Source organism: Triturus cristatus, chromosome 4_1 (genome assembly GCF_964204655.1).
Source record: "Triturus cristatus chromosome 4_1, aTriCri1.1, whole genome shotgun sequence".
Classification (NCBI taxonomy): domain Eukaryota; kingdom Metazoa; phylum Chordata; class Amphibia; order Caudata; family Salamandridae; genus Triturus; species Triturus cristatus.
The window spans coordinates 968,354,794-968,375,226 of record NC_140585.1 but is presented as its reverse complement, the minus strand read 5'-3'; the positions used below and the strand labels follow the sequence as shown (position 1 = coordinate 968,375,226).

The 20,433-nt window shown below is 42.4% G+C and overlaps 1 protein-coding gene across 1 annotated transcript in view; it reads left to right on the top strand.

The window, feature by feature from the left end:
• TRHDE (thyrotropin releasing hormone degrading enzyme) overlaps positions 1-20,433 on the top strand; it is a 1,875,424-nt gene that overhangs the window by 1,197,264 nt on the left and 657,727 nt on the right. The window contains exon 9 of the mRNA XM_085653848.1: positions 12,965-13,152. Within this exon, the coding sequence (XP_085509974.1) occupies positions 12,965-13,152 (188 nt within the window). The remainder of the gene's footprint in view (positions 1-12,964; positions 13,153-20,433) is intronic.

Sequence of the window (20,433 nt, the reverse complement as noted above, 5' to 3'; positions counted from 1 at the left end):
ATCGGCCCCAGTTCCAAGTGACCCCGTTTCGACGCCGGTATCGACGCCAGTGAGGAGTGAGTATCGGCTCCACCTCCAAGCGACCCCGTCCCGACGCCGCTGCTGATCGCATCGACTCGATGCCCTTCTCGACGCCGTGAGCGCTGCTCCGGCCCGACATCCCTCGACGCCACTGCGGATCGACCCGAATCCGAGGCACGATCGACGCCAACCTCGACGCCGACATCTCGACGCAGTGGATCATTGTTTTCTTCATTTCTCAAGGTACTGTACTTGTGGGGTCTGTTGCAACTCCAGGCTCGACGTAGCACTCCTCGCGGTCGACGCCGAACCTTGGGAATATCGTAGACTCGACGTCGTGTGACTCCTGTGGGAGCCACATTGTTGCCAAAGAACTGTGTTTCAGAAGAATACTTAATTTTGTTGCTAAAGAACTATTTGCCAAGAACAAACCTTACGTGAACTATCATTTTTCCTTCCAAAGAGTATTTATTAAGACTGTGGTATATTTTTGTCGTTATTTGGTCTTGTGCTAAGCCTTATATAAAAATACTATTTTTATAATAACTTCTGTGTCGTGTCCATCTGTAGTGTATTCACTTTATTACTGTATGTGGTCATAAATGCTTAACACACTGCCTCTGGGATAAGCCTGTCTGCTCTGCCAAGCTACCAAGGGGGTAGCAGGGGTTATCTGAGTGTGTAATCCCCTTGCCCTGACTAGAGTTGGTAGGTCCCTATTTGTCAGAAGTGTATACCTCTGCCAACTAGAGACCCCCAGTTCTATCATTGGTGGTCAGCGGTGAGGATTGAACTTTGCATTTATGACTCATGTGCAGTGATTAGTGTACGCTACATAGTGAAAGCAGACCATAACACAGCCACAATCTGTTTGGTAGGATATTCTATTTTTGTTCTCCGCTTTCCTGGAGCTTATTTTTTTAAACACTGCCAGTTTTGACCATGGAGAATGCTGGAGCTGCTACACCTGCTGAGATTGTTGTGGCGGAATTTGATAAGAAATTGAGAAATAAGTACAAGTTAAAGGAGCTACAGCAATATTGCAAGCAGTTTAAAGTTCCTACCACAGGTCTCAGATTGAGAGACGACTTCCTTAAAGCGCTGAAGGCCTGGTTAGAGGCCAGAGATCCCTCTGATCCGGGGGTGGTACCGGAAGAGGAAGAGGATATGAATGGGCACGTGTCATCTCCCGGCAGCAGTATTTCCTCTAAGAGCCTTTCTCCTGAAGAGTTGGAAGACAGGGAGAGGGAGAGGGACACCAGTTAGAAATGGCAAAACTTAAATTAGGAGGGCAGTTGGAATTAGAGAATGCAAGAAGCAAGAGAGAAGCTGAAATGGAGAGCAAAAGATTAGATTTTGAGAGAGAGAAATTGGCATTTGAACGTGAGAAGATGTTGAGGGAGATGGAACTTAAAGAAAAGAGTTTAGAGTTGAATCCCTCTGGTGGCAGCGTTCCATCTGTGCCTGCAGAAAGTAGATTTTATTTTCCTAAAGATGTGATCAAAGATTACAGTAAGAATGAAGATATTAGCCAATGGTTTAAAGCGTATGAGTTAGCATTGTTGGCCCACCGGGTCCCTGAGAAAGATTGGGGAACGGGGTTGTGGAGCCGCTTTACAAATGAAGGGAGAGATACCTTGTTGAGCATGCCTGAAGAGGAAAGGGCGTCTTATGCTCATATGAAAAATGCTTTAATGCTGAGATATGGCTTAACTCCAGAAAAGTACCGACAAACCTTTAGAGAATGTAAGAAGTTGCCTGGTACTACGTGGGTTGAATATGTGTCTTTTTTTTGCAGAGCCATGGATGGTTGGATAAAGGGTAGCAAGGTTGATAGTTATGATGCTCTTTATGATTTGTTTGCTTGGGAGCACTTGTCTAATAACTGTTTTCCAGAGCTACGCCAGCACCTTGTTGATAGCAAGATATCTAACCCTAGAAAACTTGCTGAGGAAGCGGACCGCTGGGTCACTACCAGGGTCCACAAGGGTCCAGTGGGAGACTCAGCCAAAGGTGGGCAGGGTCCCCAGCAGAAGAGTGGGGGGGACAGGGGTAAACAGAGGGAGTTTCAGAAAGGGCCCCAAAGTAATCCCCAAGGGAACCAAGGGAAGGGTTCCCAGCCTCCCCCTGTAAAGAAGCCAGAGGCCCCGACAGGTAAACCTGTTCCCAGGGGCCCCATGACCTGCTACGCTTGTAAGCAGGTGGGACACCGTTATTATGATCCCCAGTGTCCCATGAAGGATTCGAATGCACCGCTGCGTGCACCCCCTCGTCAGGTAGCGAGTGTAGCCCTGGGAGGGAATGAGATGGGTGCCCCCGGTGGGTGGGGTCCCGCAGAAATGTCCCTGGTCTCTTTAGGAGACGTGGAAATGGTCCCTCCAACTCCTCTGCCTAGTAACACTAAGAAACATAGGCAGTGGGTGACCATTAATGGCCATAGGGTGGAAGCTCTCAGAGACACCGGAGCGAGTGTGACAGCTGTCAAGTGTCACTTGGTGTCCAGAGAGCAGGTGGTCCCTCATGCATTCTACCCCGTTGTAGCTGCTGACAACTCACAGAGTCAGTGTGAGGTAGCTCAAGTTCCTTTTGAGTGGGGGGGTCTCAGGGACTCTTCAGGTTGCTGTGAGGCCCGCCATGCCTGTTGATTGTCTCCTGGGCAATGATTTGGAGGACTCCCCTTGGGCTAAGGTGGAGAGAAAATCGCATCTGGAAATGTTGGGTCTGCCTGAGTGGGTGTGTGCGACCACCCGGTCCATGTCAGTTAGTAAGGGTGTTGATGGGGCCCTGGAGCCTGAAAGTATGGCCCAGGTCCCAAACGTGAAGAGAAGAGGCAGGGGGCATGGTAAACCGTCCCCCATCGTTCCCGCGGTCCAGGAGGGAGCAGACCCTGAGGGGGATGCCCTGGAACCGACAGGAGAACAAGTGGCTGAACTGGGAGACCTGCCCGAGCTGACCCATTGGCAGCAGGATGGTGGTCCCTCCAGGGAGGAATTTTGTGCTGAACAGAAAGTGTGCCCTTCTCTTGTGGGTATGAGGCAGCAGGCCTCAGCCCAAACGACAGGTGATCAGTCAGGATCACATTGGATCTACTGGGAGAACGACCTCCTGTATAGCGAGCCTAAGGCTGCTGAGCCTGGGTCAGCCCGTGTGCTGGTGGTACCCCAGCGCTTCAGAGCCTTCCTACTGGGGTTGGCTCATGACGTTCCGTTAGCTGGACATCTGGGGCAGGACAAGACCTATGACAGGCTTGTCACCCATTTTTATTGGCCCCAGATGAGAAGGGATTCAAATATCCATTGTAGGACCTGTCAAACTTGCCAGGCAAGTGGGAAAAGTGGGCGGAAGCAGAAGGCTCCCCTCCCTGTACCAAGGACAAGAAGCCTGCTGATCTAAGGACTTGCCTCCCCTTTCTGCCAGAGTGCTGTTTTGCTGTGGAGGAACCTGAAAGCTGCTTCTTTATTTTTTCCTAAGGAACAAGGAGAGAGCAACTTGGTGTGTACTCTCTAAACGCTTGCTAGGAAATCTCCAAGGGCTGGAAGAGTGCCAGTCTCCTGTTGAAGTCACAGGGCCAAAGGACTTCACCATCTACTGAATTGCTGAATTGCTGGAAAGTGTTGTTTCCAGTACACAAGGGAAAATCTGCAGTCTCGACGCCACCGACGCCGCCGAATCCAGCTCGACATCGTCAGTCACGGCTCCAGTGTCCCGAGCCTTCGACGCCGGCCGCCGGGCCCGATCGACGCCAGCAGCAACGCCAGTGAGCAGTGGGTATCGGCCCCAGTTCCAAATGACCCCGTCTCGGCGCCGGTATCGACGCCAGTGAGGAGTGAGTATCGGCTCCACCTCCAAGCGACCCCGTCCCGACGCCGCTGCTGATCGCATCGACTCGACACCCTTCTCGACGCCATGAGCCCTGCTCCGGCCCGACATCCCTCGACGCCGCTGCGGATCGACCCGAATCCGAGGCACGATCGACGCCGACCTCGACGCCGACATCTCGACGCCGTGGATCATCGTTTTCTTCATTTCTCAAGGTACTGTACTTGTGGGGTCTGTTGCAACTCCAGGCTCGACGTAGCGCTCCTCGCGGTCGACGCCGAACCTTGGGAATATCGTAGACTCGACGTCGTGTGACTCCTGTGGGAGCCACATTGTTGCCAAAGAACTGTGTTTCAGAAGAATACTTAATTTTGTTGCTAAAGAACTATTTGCCAAGAAGAAACCTTACGTGAACTATCATTTTTCCTTCCAAAGAGTATTTATTAAGACTGTGGTATATTTTTGTCGTTATTTGGTCTTGTGCTAAGCCTTATATAAAAATACTATTTTTATAATAACTTCTGTGTCGTGTCCATCTGTAGTGTATTCACTTTATTACTGTATGTGGTCATAAATGCTTAACACACTGCCTCTGGGATAAGCCTGTCTGCTCTGCCAAGCTACCAAGGGGGTAGCAGGGGCTATCTGAGTGTGTAATCCCCTTGCCCTGACTAGAGTTGGTAGGTCCCTATTTGTCAGAAGTGTATACCTCTGCCAACTAGAGACCGCCGGTTCTAACAAGAGTGAATTGGTCAGTGACAGGAAAAGTGAATACTGATGGAAAGGCAGGCTGACAGGAGAAAGAAGCACACTGGTGGGAGGAGTGGACAATGGCAGGATAGAAACAAGTGATAGGAGAAGTGAACATTGACAGGAGGTCCGGACATTAATGGGAGAGCTATGCAGTGAAGAATGGACTCTAGTGGGGAGTTGTATGCGTACAGAAGTTAAGAATGACAGGAGATGTGGACAGTGACAGAAGAGAGGGCACTGTGGGAAATCTGGGGTGTGATATAGGAGAGGTGTGCTATGACTCATGATGGATCTCCACTGATGAAATACACTTTTGCATCACCATCTGCCCTCCCATGCATTAGAAAGAAATGTGCTGGAATGCCATTTTATAATCAAATGAATGCATTCAATGACAGGGATGGAAACTTCAACCGTATGCGTATTCACTCTTTATTACAGGCCTGTCTATTCCATGTGAAGGACTGTGCTGCTTCCTTGCACTGCTGGCAAGCTCCCACATAGGCACTAAAAGAGGCAGCATTTACTTTTCATATGAGTTCAGGAGCTGCAGGACAGACTTCTTCTGTGTCAGAAGGGCATATGGCGATTACAGCAACATTTTTCATTTACCTGTAAGCAGAGCAGACTAACACTCTGCTGTGCTTGGGTGTGGCAACACCAGAATTAGTACAATTATACACACAGCGGTAAGGTGCATATATGATTGCACACCTTCGCATTAGCTGTTCAGAATTATGTATCAGTGTTCGCAAATAATCTGGTCGGGGGAACTGTATGAATGCAAATTGTAATTATAACAATGTAAAATTCACCACTATGGTGGTTTTACTATCACTTTAAAGTTAGAGCTAGGGGTGGGATGATGCAAGTTTCCAGGGGAGGGTGAGAGTCTCGCTAATGAAATGTGATAAACATCCTCAAAGTCCTACACTTGCAGTTAATTTGTTAATGATGTGTTAAATATCCACACTCCCATATCTACAGGGGATGTATCGTACTAAAACACTGCTGGGAAAACACTGCAGTGATCAAAAATCTAAGATGCTGCCACCTTACAAATAACTTGGTAGATTTTCAGTAGGCTGAAAATCAGTGAGGCGAGGCGTGAAAACATAAGTCTATATTTCTTCAAGACATTATGTCTTAGAGTTTTTGTGAATTCCGTAGGTGTGATCTCCTGAAGTTTTAAGAGGGACCCTACAATGAGAAGTAATAAGAAATTTTAAAATATATGTGGCCCACAGCAATCCTTCTCAGCTACCCACTATGCCACCAACAGGAGACACAGATTGGATGTATTTGTAATGCCCATAAGAACAATTGTGGAAGTATCTGTCACCGTTGAGGTATCCCGCTCTTCCTGTCAATAGGTGTAAGCCTGGAGGGAATTTGCATCTTCCAATCCTCTCCCCTGTCCATGTATATTTTAATATGTACACAAGCCTTAACCTTTTCTTTGTATAACACTCCATTGCTTTACTGCTAAGCTTACTCTTGATACAAACATTTGCATTCAGGAAATTTCAAGGGCTGACACAATATATCATCATCATTAAAAACTTTATTTCAGCTGTAAAAGCCATAAAAGTACATAAAAGACACAACATGCATTACACAATATCCCTGGGGTCCTGGGCGGTGAGGGTGAGCCCGATGCCTTGCCGCTAAGCAAGCTAGAGCTCCACCCCCTCACTAGTGGTCGCATGCACAACAAACAGCCGGGAACAGCTTCCGGGTCAGAAACGCTGGAGCTGTAGACGGGGATGTGATGCGGCCGAGTGCGGTAGCCGCGGAGCTCTGAAATTCTTTTTGAGTGTGTCAGTTCTTGACAAAGAAAAGCCACTGAATAGAGCGTAGACGGAGATGGTGAATGCCATCAGGTGCCTCGCTGAGGTAAGGAGGTCATCTTTGGGTTGAGGAGTTAACTTGGTAGATCAGCCCTGCTCAGTTGCGGACCCCTGAGCAGGCTTGCACCCTCTATATATCCCACTTTGCAGGATTCATGTAACAGAAGTGGAAGGACTTTGTTTTCATATAGACACTCTCTACTGCTACAATGATGCCGGTGTCCTCCACAGTGAGACATCTTGGGTAAGCAAGTGACACTGTGTTGGAGTTTGAACAGCAACTGGTATTCCCAACCTGTACGGGGTGGAAGGAAGAAATAACCACAACTAATCTGGATGGACAAGAGCGTGCAACAAATGATTTTGAGTGGAGCAGGAGTTGGAGCCCCAGCATTGAACTCTTCATTAGTGAACCAGAGGGCAAGGAGGAAAGCCACACAAATGAGTATCTTTGCAGCAAGGAGAGAGAAGAACTCTGCAAAAAAAGGCAGAGAAGCAGATAAATCAATGGAGCAGCTATCTCCAGTTTTTTCGACCAGTATATCTTCTCCCCCACATGTTGGATTTATCGGGGTCTCCCCTAGCATTGGCTGCCACTGGTATAGGCTCTGTAGCAGAATCTGTGCTGGTACCTGTGGCTGAGAATCCTTTATACATTGAGATGTGAAGATTCAAAGGCCACTATCAATAGACACACCTTGCGGAGCTGAAGAGGGAAGAATGGTTGATAGGATTCCCAAGGAGTATCCATTATTCGTAAACAATCATAAACCAATATTGGAGGAACTAAATAATCAGTCAGAGGGTTGGGATGTAGGCAGAATATCATAAAGTAACCGTGCTGCAGATCTGATACCAGCTGGTATGAAGAACGCAGCAGTGCTGAACACTGGTCCAAGGGTGGAAATGGGAGTGGGGAATATTCCAGTTGACTATCTATAAAAAATTATCTCACAAGGAGTAGGGGTCTAAGGGATAGGTTTACCGACTCAAACAGTTTGTAATCCCCAAATCAACAAATGTATACAAAAAAGAAACTGTGAGTCAAAAGAGGTTGAGTGACCGTAACAAAACCACTAAGTAAGTACCGATCAGAATTTAATTGCTGTTTATGAAGTGCCAACTATATCAACAGGTATGTGTATGTGTATATAAATATATGAAAAAGATTCCCATCACCCACAACAAGTGGCTCGCTTCATCATTTGGGAACCTGGGAACTTCACCAGAGAACCGTCTTCTACCAGATGGACGTAGATATCGGTTCAGTAATGTGTCCCAAATGTATCTATTGATATGCTAGTTAGATCGAAGGAACCATCAAAAAACTAAATGAGGGTTGATGTGTGCAGTGCTAGTGTTAAAGAAATGTGAAAATTAAAATTGGTTAACCAGGCACGAAAATATTTTTAATGAAGTGCTACCTGGGTACCAAAATAAAACAAGACAAGACAGTGCTGTAACAGTTTGAAAGGATAACTGTGTTGGAAAAAACTGGTCAACATGTTTCAGCTCTTGGATACATTGTATCCTAGCTTTCGTCAGGACCAGAACGCTACTGCAATTAGTAATGTTGTGACTAAGATACATAGAATCTATATTTTTATATACAACCTGGACCTTGTTTTTCGGTACAGGAAAGTACCCGAATTAATCTGGGTATGTGCCTCACCCCGCCTGGCAACTGCTCAGGTTAGGAGGCACCGCTCTCTCCGTCGGTACCTCTCGCAGTATCTGAGCGAGAAGGGGAGGTATTCCAGTTGTACTCCCTCAAACCACGGGTGTACCAGGACCCATGAGATTAGCACATGTTCTTATTTATTTAAACATCATAGGCCTATGGTTTGAGACACAAGTGAATGCATTTATTGCCATCATCCAGCTTGTGGGGTTAAAAAAAGTAGAGTAAGCTATAAGAACTTTTTAAATATGAGTCACTTTGTCGCACAAGCACTTGTTAGCACTTTATATTTGTTTCTGTAATATCGAGTAGAGATGCCTAAAAATCAAAGAGGGGATGTAAGCAAAAGCATGTGAGTAGGTGCCAGGTCAAAGAGCCAAAATGTGGGGTAGGCTGAAGAAGGGAGTTAAGGGCAATTCCCCTCTTCACATGGGGCAAGGGTGGGGGCTTGGAAATGGAAGGATGGGAAGTGGGGTTATGCAGGTAAAAAAAGAGCAAGATAAGAGTAGGTTGTGAATGGGTGAAGAGCATGAGAAGATGATGCAGGGAGGTGGTAATTGTGGTAGTTGTAGAAAGTAGAGATACAGACCAAGTCCAGTAAACAAATGGTGGTAAGGTGATGATAGCGGGGGGGGGGGGGGATCGGTTATTGCACAAGCAGTGGGAATGTGCTTCAATTGAAAGAATGTCTCAAAGGATAAAGATGATCTCCTGTAATGCAAATGGGCTTTTAAATGTATGTAAAAGTGGGGCACTGTTAAAATGGTTGGGATTCTTTTCTCCTGAGATACTATTTCTACAGGAACCGTATTTTAAGTCTAACACCCCCAAACTGTCGTTGCCAAAGAAATATTCACAAGCTTATTTAACTTCGGCCAATATGGATGTTCAGGGCGGTGGTATCTTGTTTTCAAATACGTTGGACTGGGAGGTGTGGGAGGTGATCCAGGATGAGGAAGCGAGATGGAGCTGGATTGAGGTTAAAGTTGTTGGGGTCCTTCTTATTTTCTTGAATTATAATGGGTCAATTTATGATGATATTAAAGCTTTGGAGCAGATTTATGATTTGTTAATTAACGCGGAAGGTCCCATAGTTATGGTGGGAGATTTTAATTTTATACAAGATCTATGATTAGATACTTCAAATAAGACTAAACAACAATTAAAACCAAAGACCTCGAAATTGATCAAAATTATGAAGGAAGATTTTGTGCTTGTAGAACCATGGCGAGTAGATCCTCGGGCCTTTCTCAGTTTACATGGTATTCTGCAAGGTTCAAAACAGCTTCAGGGCTGGATTTTTATTTTGTAGATAAGCGATTAGAAAGAGGAGAGTCAGAGATTATTACTAACTTGTTTTCGGATCATTCTATCGTTTCCCTAGGTATAACATTAGGAATGTCCCGAAAATGAAATGCCAAATGGCAATTTGATAATTCTCTGCTTGCGGACCACATATGGATCAAACAAATGCGTAATTTTACACAGCTGTTTTTTAAGGATAATATAAGTACTGCCCCACGTTTTATGGTGTGGGAAGCTTTTAAGGCCTCTTTTTAGAGACAGGTTATCTCTTATAAAACTAGGGCACACAAGCAGAGGGTGCAGAAGATAGATATTTTACAAAACACAGTAGAACGGGTTAAGAATGAACCCAACTGTGCGATCAAGAGATTATGGTGATAAGATACTACAACAAGCATTAGTGAGAGTGAAAGAGCAACTAAGATTTTTTTTTTTATTCTAGAAGACATTACAGGGAGTAAGGCATACCAACAGAAAAGATATGAAGAAAGCCAGCACATAGGCTAATATTTAGCATGGGCTGCTGAAACGCAGAAGACCCTAGTACTGGAATTTGTGGTAGATAAAGACAGGATAGCAGAAATATTTCTTCTCTATTTTAAACAAATTTCTGCTGAAGTACAGGTAATAGACCTACAGGATTTAGTAAGTTACTTCGGCATATTGCAGTTACCACAAATCACTAGGGACAATATAGAAGCACTAAATAGGCCCATTGAGGCCATAGAACTGGCTGAAACATTAAAAGTGCTCGTGCAAAGGCTGGGGAGAACAATGGTATTCCTGTTGAGGTATATAGGATGTTTTTGGCTGATCTTTCCCCATTTTTAACATTTCTGTTTAACCAAATTTTGTGGAGATCCTATCTCCAAATGATTTAAGTAGTCAGTTGTGATTAGTATTCTAAAAAAAGACGAAGATCCAAGTGACCCCAATTCATAATGCCCAATGAGCTTATGAAATTCAGATTACAAGCTATTTATGAAAATGTGGGTGAATAGGATTGCCCTGAGTGCACAACAAGTGGTCCATGCTGACCAAATAGGATTTTTGCTAGGGACATCAATGGCTGCCAACACCAAATTTTGACCCAGGCTATTGATTACTTTTCAGTCAATAAGGAAAAGGCAGCAATCCTAATGATGAATGTAGAAAAAGTGTTCAACCTTGTGGACTGGCAGACTCTGTTTTTTTATTTTAGGAGAGTTTGGATTCCCATCTCAATTGATAGCGATGTTAAAGGAAGTATACAAAGGGGCCAAAGCAAAGATAATGATTAATGCGGAACAGGTGGAAGTGGTTGAGATTAGGTGTGGCATCCGTCAGGGATGCCCATTATCCCCACTTCTGTTCTCTCTCTTTATTGAGCCACTGGCGGTCAAAATCTGTTCTAATCCATCAATATGAGATCCCATAACGGGGATGGCAAACATTTTACTTTTTTTCTTACGACATAATCTTGTATCCTAAGGCCGAAAGGGCAAATATACAGGGAGTGCTGGAGGAAATCCAGCCCTTTACATGCCTAGGTGGTTATAAAGTCAGTCAGTCCAAAACAGAGTTGCTTCTGTTTAACTCTACGGATGCCCAGTTGCCAGCAGAGTTACAGACTCTACCACAATGGCCTATAAGATACTTAGGGCTAGATGTAACAAAGGATTTCACAAAATTATTCCATTGAAACTACGGGAATACCCTTACAAATGTAAAAGGTCTATAGAGAGGTGGAAGCTATTACCCATGTCATTAGTTGGTCAAGTTTCATTAGTTAAAATGTCGATACTCCCCTTGTTTGTATTTTTGTTTCTGAACCTTCCTCTGGGAGTGCCAAGCTCATATTTTAGGGAATTAGACAAAGTTATGTGTTAGTTTATATAGTCAAAAAAACAAGCTCAGGTAAAACTCTCCACCCTTCAGAGCAGGGCGGTCTAGCTTTACCACACTTTCCAAAATATTATTAGGCCTCTTTAGTTAGTCAGTCAGTTGATACAATTAGCAGCAACATCATCTAAATGTGCTAATTGTATTCTAATCCATATGTTAAGAGAAGGTGCAATTAATTTACCACCTTTTCTTCGGTCAACAAAATTAGCTAAGAAAACAAGACAGAAGGCCATAACAACAATAGTATCATGCAGCCAGCTATTTTGTAAAGCATATAATGTATCGGCATGTCATGCACTTACTCCTCTCCAAGACTGTGGGATTTGGGGCTTACAGCTTTCACAAGGGGTCTTGCAGTATTTGAGGGATCTAGATTTTTTTAAGCTAAGTGACTTTTATAATCTTACCAACTTGAGAACTTGGGACTCGATACTATAGCAAGAGCCAAAATCCAGCTCTATGGTTAAGTGTTAACCAAATAACCAGCTTCCTTAAAAATAACTACATGTTGATTAATGAAACAGCAAGAACAATTATAAGGTGGATCAATGACAAGAAATTGTATGGAATAGGAAACTGGTACAGTTTGTTACGCCAGAGTGCTTATAGTAAACGTATTGAGGCGCTGCTGCCAAAAATTCTGCAAGAAACAGGTTGCAGGTTTAATATTAAAGAATGGCAACTATTGAGTAAGATTGGTCACAAAGCCTTGAGAGCGGCAAATTTTAAAAGAATTACTTTTCTATCATGATGGTTGGCATACTATACGCCTCATAGACTTCATAAAATGTTCCCATCAATTCCGGATCAATGTTTTAGACACAAGATGAATGTTCCATACGTTTTTTGCATGCCCTAGCCTACAGCACTTTTGTCAGGAGGTTTTTAAGATTATTAGACATTGAATGTCAATGGCTATCCTTCCATCAATGATATTGGTCATATTTGGCTTCTCGCATATGGGGCTCCAGCTAACAAAACATCTGCAATATTTTATTTGTATTGCATTAGCTGTAGCCAGGTCCTTGGTCTGCAGAATTGAACATCATCAAAGGTGCCAATAATAGGTTAGTGGCGTATTAAGTTGGCTCGGACCTATCAGTTTGAGGAGTCATATGCAAAAAGGGTAGGTGCTCTTTGCAGATTTAAGGCTACATGGACAGACTACTCCTCTGTTTCCTTCTCAATGTAAGATAAAGATCATTATGTAAGGTAGATGATTGAGGTATGTGTTGCAGTGTACAGTAAACTCCTGCTCTCAGGGAAAAAGGCTTTTAAAATGTATGATTGCACTACGAGGTTCTAGAAAAGAAAAGTTTATTGATGCTGCTATTATGTGGAATTGATGTTTAGGGTATTTGGATTTGAATGAATTAGACGATTATTATTTGAGAATAAATTTTTCCTGCCGTATACATGAATTTTTATTAGTAATGTATGAAATATTTGTATTGCCTGTCTCTTTTTCTTGCTCAAATAAAAAGATATATAAAAAAATGCATGACACAATTAATCGTAACAAGAAGTAATATCAATAAAAAGTCAGTGAGTTATCGTGCAATTCAAAATATGCTTTGATATGAGTGCCTTCATAGGGTTGTGCAATATTTTGCGTATTTTAATATCTTTTTTTCCACATTGCTATTTTAAGGCATTAAGGAAGGAAGGGAAATCTGTAAACATCCGAAAAGTGATGGACCAGTGGACCATGCAGATGGGTTATCCAGTTATTACGATCATCAGGAATGAAACTGCAGATGGCATCATAGGAATCACGCAGGAACACTTCATTTATGGCATTGGTGCCAAAACCAGGGATTCTGAACTTAAGAATACCAGGTACTTGCGAGGCCGGGGAGGATCTTGATTGTAATTACTATTGTTTAATGAATGTTTGGATATTCTTTTAAACTATTTCAAAATATCCATCTCTGATTTAGTACTCTCTATGTTCTTCAAAGTTAACCTTGTATATAGAAAGAAAATCTCCATAAAACATGAATAATACCTTTATAACTTTTTCAATATAGGACTTCTGCTATTCTACAATTTGCAAATAATTCATTTTAGTATTAACCAGTTCAATGGTGCTCAATATACCTACCACAGAAGGACTGAAGACTGTGTTTGCCTTGCTATGATTGAAAGTCATGGTCACCTAATCACTGCATGTTTCAGTAGTAAACATTAACACATGGAACCACCATGCCACCATTTTGAAACAAGTTGTATGAAAAGAGGGAACTCTGTTCCACAATGGATAATTTGCCAATGCCAGTAGGAGTTGGCCCAGACTATTAGTCAGACGGAGCGAAATTACTGTATGGAAATCGACTCCACCTAATTCTAAGTGGCCTGGTTTTCCCACACCAGATCTAATATTACAGGGTGGTAATTCCATTCGGTATAATCGCATAAGTCTTTGGCAAGCAAGAACCAAGCCTCAGTCCCCATTTTCTCCTGACGGTGGGAGCAAATAATACCCCCCTGCCATAACCGATCTTTCCCTTCCCTCACGTTCTCTGGACAGCTTACTCTCTCCATCCCCACAACACAAAGAGACACTTATTTAAGGCCTGTCACTGTACTGTCACATCACTGCCGTTGTCCATTAATGCTCCTCTCCTATTACAGCTATCTAAAAGCCTTCTCACTTTAGATATTCATTATTAATATACTCCTACTCCAGGCACCACAGTACCTTTAGGGGCATTGCAGCACATCCTCTTACTGCAATGCCCCTATACTATTTACAGTCAGTAAAGAGCCTCAATTTGACATGCCTTAAAGATATGTTGGTTGTTATGGTCTGCATAAAAATTGTGTTTCTCTTCAGTGGTAACTAATTAACTACTTATTCACACTTCAGTAGACAAACTGGAGGAGGGGTATTGTTAAGCTTCACAGTTCACCCACTGATGTTCTCTCTCAGCAAATTGCAGAGTTCATAATCTGGCTACTGGAGTCCTTGATGGAAGTGAGGAGTGGATGTACCTTGATTTATGGTGGTGTGGAAAGCAGTGATATACTTGGTCATGTTAAGTGCAGTGCTAAGCACTCTGCCACCACATGAAACCTTTCCTGTGTGCACTTGCTCTGCCAGTCCCAGGGGTGCAAGAGATATAAATGAATGAACTGTTTATTGCCTCTTATGAAGATCCCCTTCATAAGAGGCAATAAACAGTTCAAGTAGTTAATTTACCCTCATTTTTCTTCAAAGCATTTTATGGGTGATCTCTCCTCTACTCTCCATCGTCAATGCCTCCCTCACGGAAGGCATCTTCCAGGAAGCCTTTCTTGCTATGTAATCAGTACACTCTGTTCAAGGCTAGGAAAACAGAACAATATATTCTAGTGCTTGCATTGCCCTTACAGCAACTGCTTCTAACATCTAGACATATCATTGCATCAGAGCTGGACCTCTAACAGAATGGATTTTATTATATAAATGGTGCACTCCCCTTTTACGGGTCAGAGGAGCACTCCATTCACAACATTCCTGGAACAAAGGCTGTGTGCAACATGCAGATCCGCTGATGCTGATGAGTCCATCCTGCAGAAAAGGATTCCCAATCACACTTCAGGCTGATTCCCTGGCCAAGTTATCCAGGTATGGGGCTCAGGCTAACTTAAGAGATCGGACAGATGGTGCACCGGCTATGCTCTCAGAGTAGGAGTAGGGATAGGTAGAAATATATATACATATATATATTTTTTTTTGATACTGCCATGGTTAGACTGTTTTCACCATGTTCATAATGCTGATTACATTTCTTTGTTTTATCTGCCCATTAATCACAGCTCATTCTTTCTGTGCAAGACTACGATTATTTCAATTAATGTATTGAAAATTTTATTTGTATCCTTCTTGTGTTTACCATGGGCATGCATAAATAAACTAAGAAAAGGGTAAGATCTGTTTCCACAATTTCCTTGGAGAGCAGAGTGTCATGTTTGAGGTTACCAAAATCACCTACCACCCCAGGAAGGTTAGGGGTTCGGGTGAGTCTCTGTGAGCTAGCTAGGAATTATGCCGACAGTTCTGTTGTCCTGATACACAGTCCTACCTTTTCTAGTGGGAACAGTGGGAGCCCTATAACAACCTCACACGTAAGGATTGTGCATCTTGTGAAAGGGCAAAATGCTTTCCCTCCCAGTGAAATTAGACAATGACTGAAGGGGGCTGACCCATTCCCCTATACTGTATGCTATAGTGGACAGAGGAAAATGTGAATAACACAATAAGAGACCAATAGATGAAGAGGTGTGGCTGAAAGACCTTGTCAATTCCTGCCCCTAATTAATTAAGGAGGATAGATGGGCAGGATAATGCGAATACTGAACTTTAATGCTCAATCAAGATTATTAAGAATACAACTCAGTAAGGCTTTTCAAGTTCTCAGTATTTTTTGATTAAGTCAAAAAATGGTATTATTACAGGAAGCACGAGTTAGTCAATAGATTTAGCAATCAAACCAAATCATAATAAATGTAATAATGCAATAATGCAATCTGACCTTCAGAAATTAGGTAGCCACAGCACATCTGGCAATCAATCCCATTAATAATAGTAAATAGGCCTAAATACAGAAAGGACCACAAGCATCAATCCCTCTTTAACCAACAAACAATTAGAATTAGCTCTTCCACAAATAGCACACTGTTTATACTGCTCTATTCAAAGAAAATTCACACATCATATTATGTAGAGAGGCAGCACTAATATACTACTTATCAAGCAAGACAAACACCAATTAATTTGAAAACAGCACATAGTTGCACACTATTTTCATTGGCTGTAAATTATATTATTTGTTGCAAAGAAGAAATCATGCATTTAATTAATGTAAAACCAACAAACTGCTTCTGTACATTCATAATAGTGGAAGTTAAGGTCATAGCCTAGCAATCTTCAAACATTAGTACTTCACTTCTCAATAAAGCTTGAGATAAGTTACATTTGCACACAAGAACAGAGACCATGGTTTACAGCAACATTTTGATGATTTTCAGAAAACTGATAAAATACATGAATGTGTGCTGTTCATGCACAAAAATAAACAGGTACTTTTCTGAAATGTGACTAACACTCTTGTGAATGCAGCCTAGCTATGCTAACTTAACTAAACTTATGGTAAGCGTTATTTTCAAAAAAAATATTTAACTTTTACTATTCCCTCCTCTGCTATTTTTTTTCAATTATCACATCATCAGACTATTCTATCTCAGTCATCTTTCTATATTTTATCGGATCTTTCTTCTGTAACTCTCTTAGGTTACCATAGCATTTTGTTCATCAAGAGCAAGGTATCCTCTCATCAATTGAATTATCATATTCCTATTGTTCCTGCAATTACATCTAAAGCCCCTATCAAGAATTGGTTCACAAAACTTGAATATTAGGTCAGCACTCATTATCACTCTATTATCATTATAGAAACAATAATATGTATTAGTATATCTTCCAGGCGCATCAGCTTGAATGAAGCACCCATCATTTAGTGTCTTGATCTGCTTGAGTTTTATGAGTTTCAATTGCTTGGTTTGTTCAATTTTGTCTCCTTCTGGATCCATGTATCGAACTTGATTTTAATTTTATGAGTCAGTGGTTTATCTCAATGTACCTTTATTAACAGCAAGTTCTCTCCTGGTGTGAGATGTGTGGATCCAATACAGCAAACCTCCACACTTCACACCCCTGCTATTCACCAAGATCACTTTACAAGGTCCCTTCCTTTTTGTGTCAAGATACAATTTTCTCATACGATTATTGATGTGGACCCATCCACCTGGCTGCAGATCATACCACCATTTTGTACCTGCAGAAGTTGTAGCAAGTTGCACCAGGTAAAAGAGGGTTCTGTATCTGCCTGGCCCTTGCAGCAATCCAAGATCAAATAATCAGTAATATTTGCAAAATACCATTATACATTTCAACCATACCCAATTCTTCAAGATGATACTTACAATGAACTTCTGATCAATGCATTAGACAGCACACAAAAGCGTCATGATTTCGTTCTTAAAATGCTTTCTCTTATCTGCACTTATCATTCCAAACTTAGGGATCAACTTCCTCAATGATAGTTTGACAACTGTGCATGACACCTCCCTGTTGGGTATGCCTCAATCCACTTGGAAAACAGACAAATACTCATTATACCATACCTCCAACTATTACATGGGAACATATTCACAAAATCAATTGGTAATCTTGTAAGGGGAACTGTTATTTTTTCTATATGGCTCATTGTTACACACGATTTTCCCCACATTATTATGTTGACATTCTATGCAGCTCTGATGTACATTCATATGCAATACTTCTAAACTGAGGATTAAATCCATACAATTTGAAAAACACCCAACATGAGTAGGTTCATGCATCAATCTCGCCATCTACTGTGGTGGTGAATCTGACAAGACAAACCCTCGATCAGTGTATCTTCTCAAATGATTGTAGTCTAGTTTGCATCCTGCCTTTTCCCACATTTTCTATATTCGTTCAATAACGCACACTCTTGGGTCGAAATGTCGACGCTCTACACCAAACTCATGTCCTATATTTTTCTCACCCCTGAAATTAAAATAGGATCTGTACTAGGGTGTTTAATAATTGGTGATAAATTATAAAAGGACAGCGATTGATTTACTTTTATGTACTGCATTGTTGTATATTTCCTCTTGTCTTTTATATCCTTCATATATGACGTCACCTTGTCACATACTCACGGAAAGTCACTTCTCCTTCGCACCTTTGTTTATTTGTTGATAAGAAAAGATTATGGTGACAGCCAAATACATATAGAAGAGTAACAAATTAACTGTTCATACTAGTAGGCTGGCAGCACCTATTGTACCACCCAGTTAAGTAGCCCCTTAGACCATGTCCCAGGCTTGCCATTCCAGCGTTTATGCAGTGCTAAACTGACTATTTGACTTGACAGAATAATTCCCTTGACAGTCCTAAAGCTTTCTTTTTATTAAATATAATTCACCTTTAAGGTAGGCCCTAAACAGCTCATACGACAGGGTGCATTGCTTTTCAAAAGCAGGACATGAACTTTTAAGTTATGCGTGTCCTTGTAGTGAAAAACCCTCAAATGCATTTTTCACTTCTGTGAGATCTACCACTCCCATAGGATGAGATTAGGTTACCATACTACATTTAATAAGGGATAACATTTATTTTGGAAGTTTCAATTTCAAAATCCTCTTTAATGATAAAGTCATATGTTTGGTCACAATTCTGAAAATATCACTTTTATAATGCTGCCATTTTCTTGTCCAAAGTATTTGGTGCCTGCATCTTATTTCCTCTGTCACTTTAACTAGGTTTAGATGGCAGTTGGCTTTTGTGTATTCCTCTCAGAAGAGGTGTGCGGAGCCCTACTTGCACTTCAAAGACCCTGCCTCAGCTCACACACACAAAGAACTCCACTCTAGCCTATTGCACACTCTTTCACTTCAAAGCTGGGATCGAGTGTAAAACAAGGACCCTCAGACCCGCTCTGCAGTTCAGTTTTGGACCTCAGATGACTGCCTTGCAGTGGAGTGGCCGATTGCCTGCCCTGTAACCTTAGAGGACTGCCCTGCTGCCTGTGACCTGCTTCACTTCATGAGCCCAAGATTTCCAGAGTGACTCCAAGGGCTAGTTAGCTAACCTCTTGATCAAAGCCTCAGGAACAAAAAAGGCTCCAACCATCTTTCTCCCTCACCAGGACCTAGCCTAGATGAGTCTTGATGCTCCAAGTGGTGCCCCTCCAGTCCTGGAGCCTTGGAAGTGGTGCTAAAGGCCCCCAGATAGCTCAAATTCAAAACTTCAGACTTTAAAACTTTTCTGCCAAAAAGTGCCCCAAGAACCAAGAGGAGACGGGGCCTATCTGCTCTCCAATCCACCTAAGGTACATTGCTGGTGAGCCTGACTTAATGGCAGTTCCTGCTGCGTTCTTCTCAGCAGCAGCAAATCCTGTTCACCGGCTCCCCACAGAAGTGAAATCCGGCCTTGTGGAGCCCTCGTCTGCTACAGCATGCAGCTTTGTCCTGCTGGAGATTTTCGACTTACATAAAAGAGACTATGGGCCTGATTTTGATCTTGGCAGACAGGTTATTCAATAACAGCGGTGACACATACCCCGTCTGCTGAAATACAAATCCCACAGGATACAATGGGATTTATATTTGCCATCACTGTTGTGACGTCACCATTGTGACAGAGTAACCTGTCACCATTGTGACGAAGTAACCCGTCCGCCAAGGTCTAAATCAGACCCTAAGTCGAAAAGTATAAATATCTTCACCGCACATTCATCCAGCTGCTCTCTGATGATGTTGCCTCCTCCTCGGGCAGTGCTGTCTAATGTGCCCAGCTGAAGGTTGCCTTCTTAGACATATTTTTTTAAACATTCTTGTATGTCCGAAGATCAGCGTAGATCGGGCCCAATCCAATTTGTGTATCTGAACTGCACTCCATAGCAGTCTGCCAAAGCTTTCCACTTTGCCCAGGTCTCACGCGACTAAATATCCATGGTTGGCGCTTTGATCTTCTAAGTGATATTTTACACTATAAATATTCTCACTTCCCGCTCTACTCAGTGGATGTTTCTCCTTTTGGTGTCAAATAAGTTAATAAACTGTACTCTAATTTTCTACATTAGTGTGGTATTTTCCTTGTTTTCTGTTTTCACTGTATTACTGTTTAAATGCTGCATAAATACTTTACACATTTCCTCTAAGTTTAGCCTGACTGTTTTGTGCCAAGGTACAAGAGGGTTAAGCACAGGTTAATTTAGTGACTTTTTGAGGTTCACCCTAACAAGGATTGTGACTATTGCTAAGTAGCCTTTCAATTCCCTCAACCAACAACCCACTTTATCACAAAATAAAACACATGAGCATGTGCTGCTCATGCCCATCAAATACAAATGCACTTCTCAATGAACCTAAAGCTAATTTTCATTTGAACCCAAACAAAGACCATGGTTTATAGTTGAATTTCTGAAAACAAAGACAGCACAAGCACATGTTCAACTTGTGCGCAGCTTATACTTCTCTGCAAGGAGACAAACATTCTTATTAATGTGATTTACTTATGCTAACTAAACCAAAACTACGTTAAGC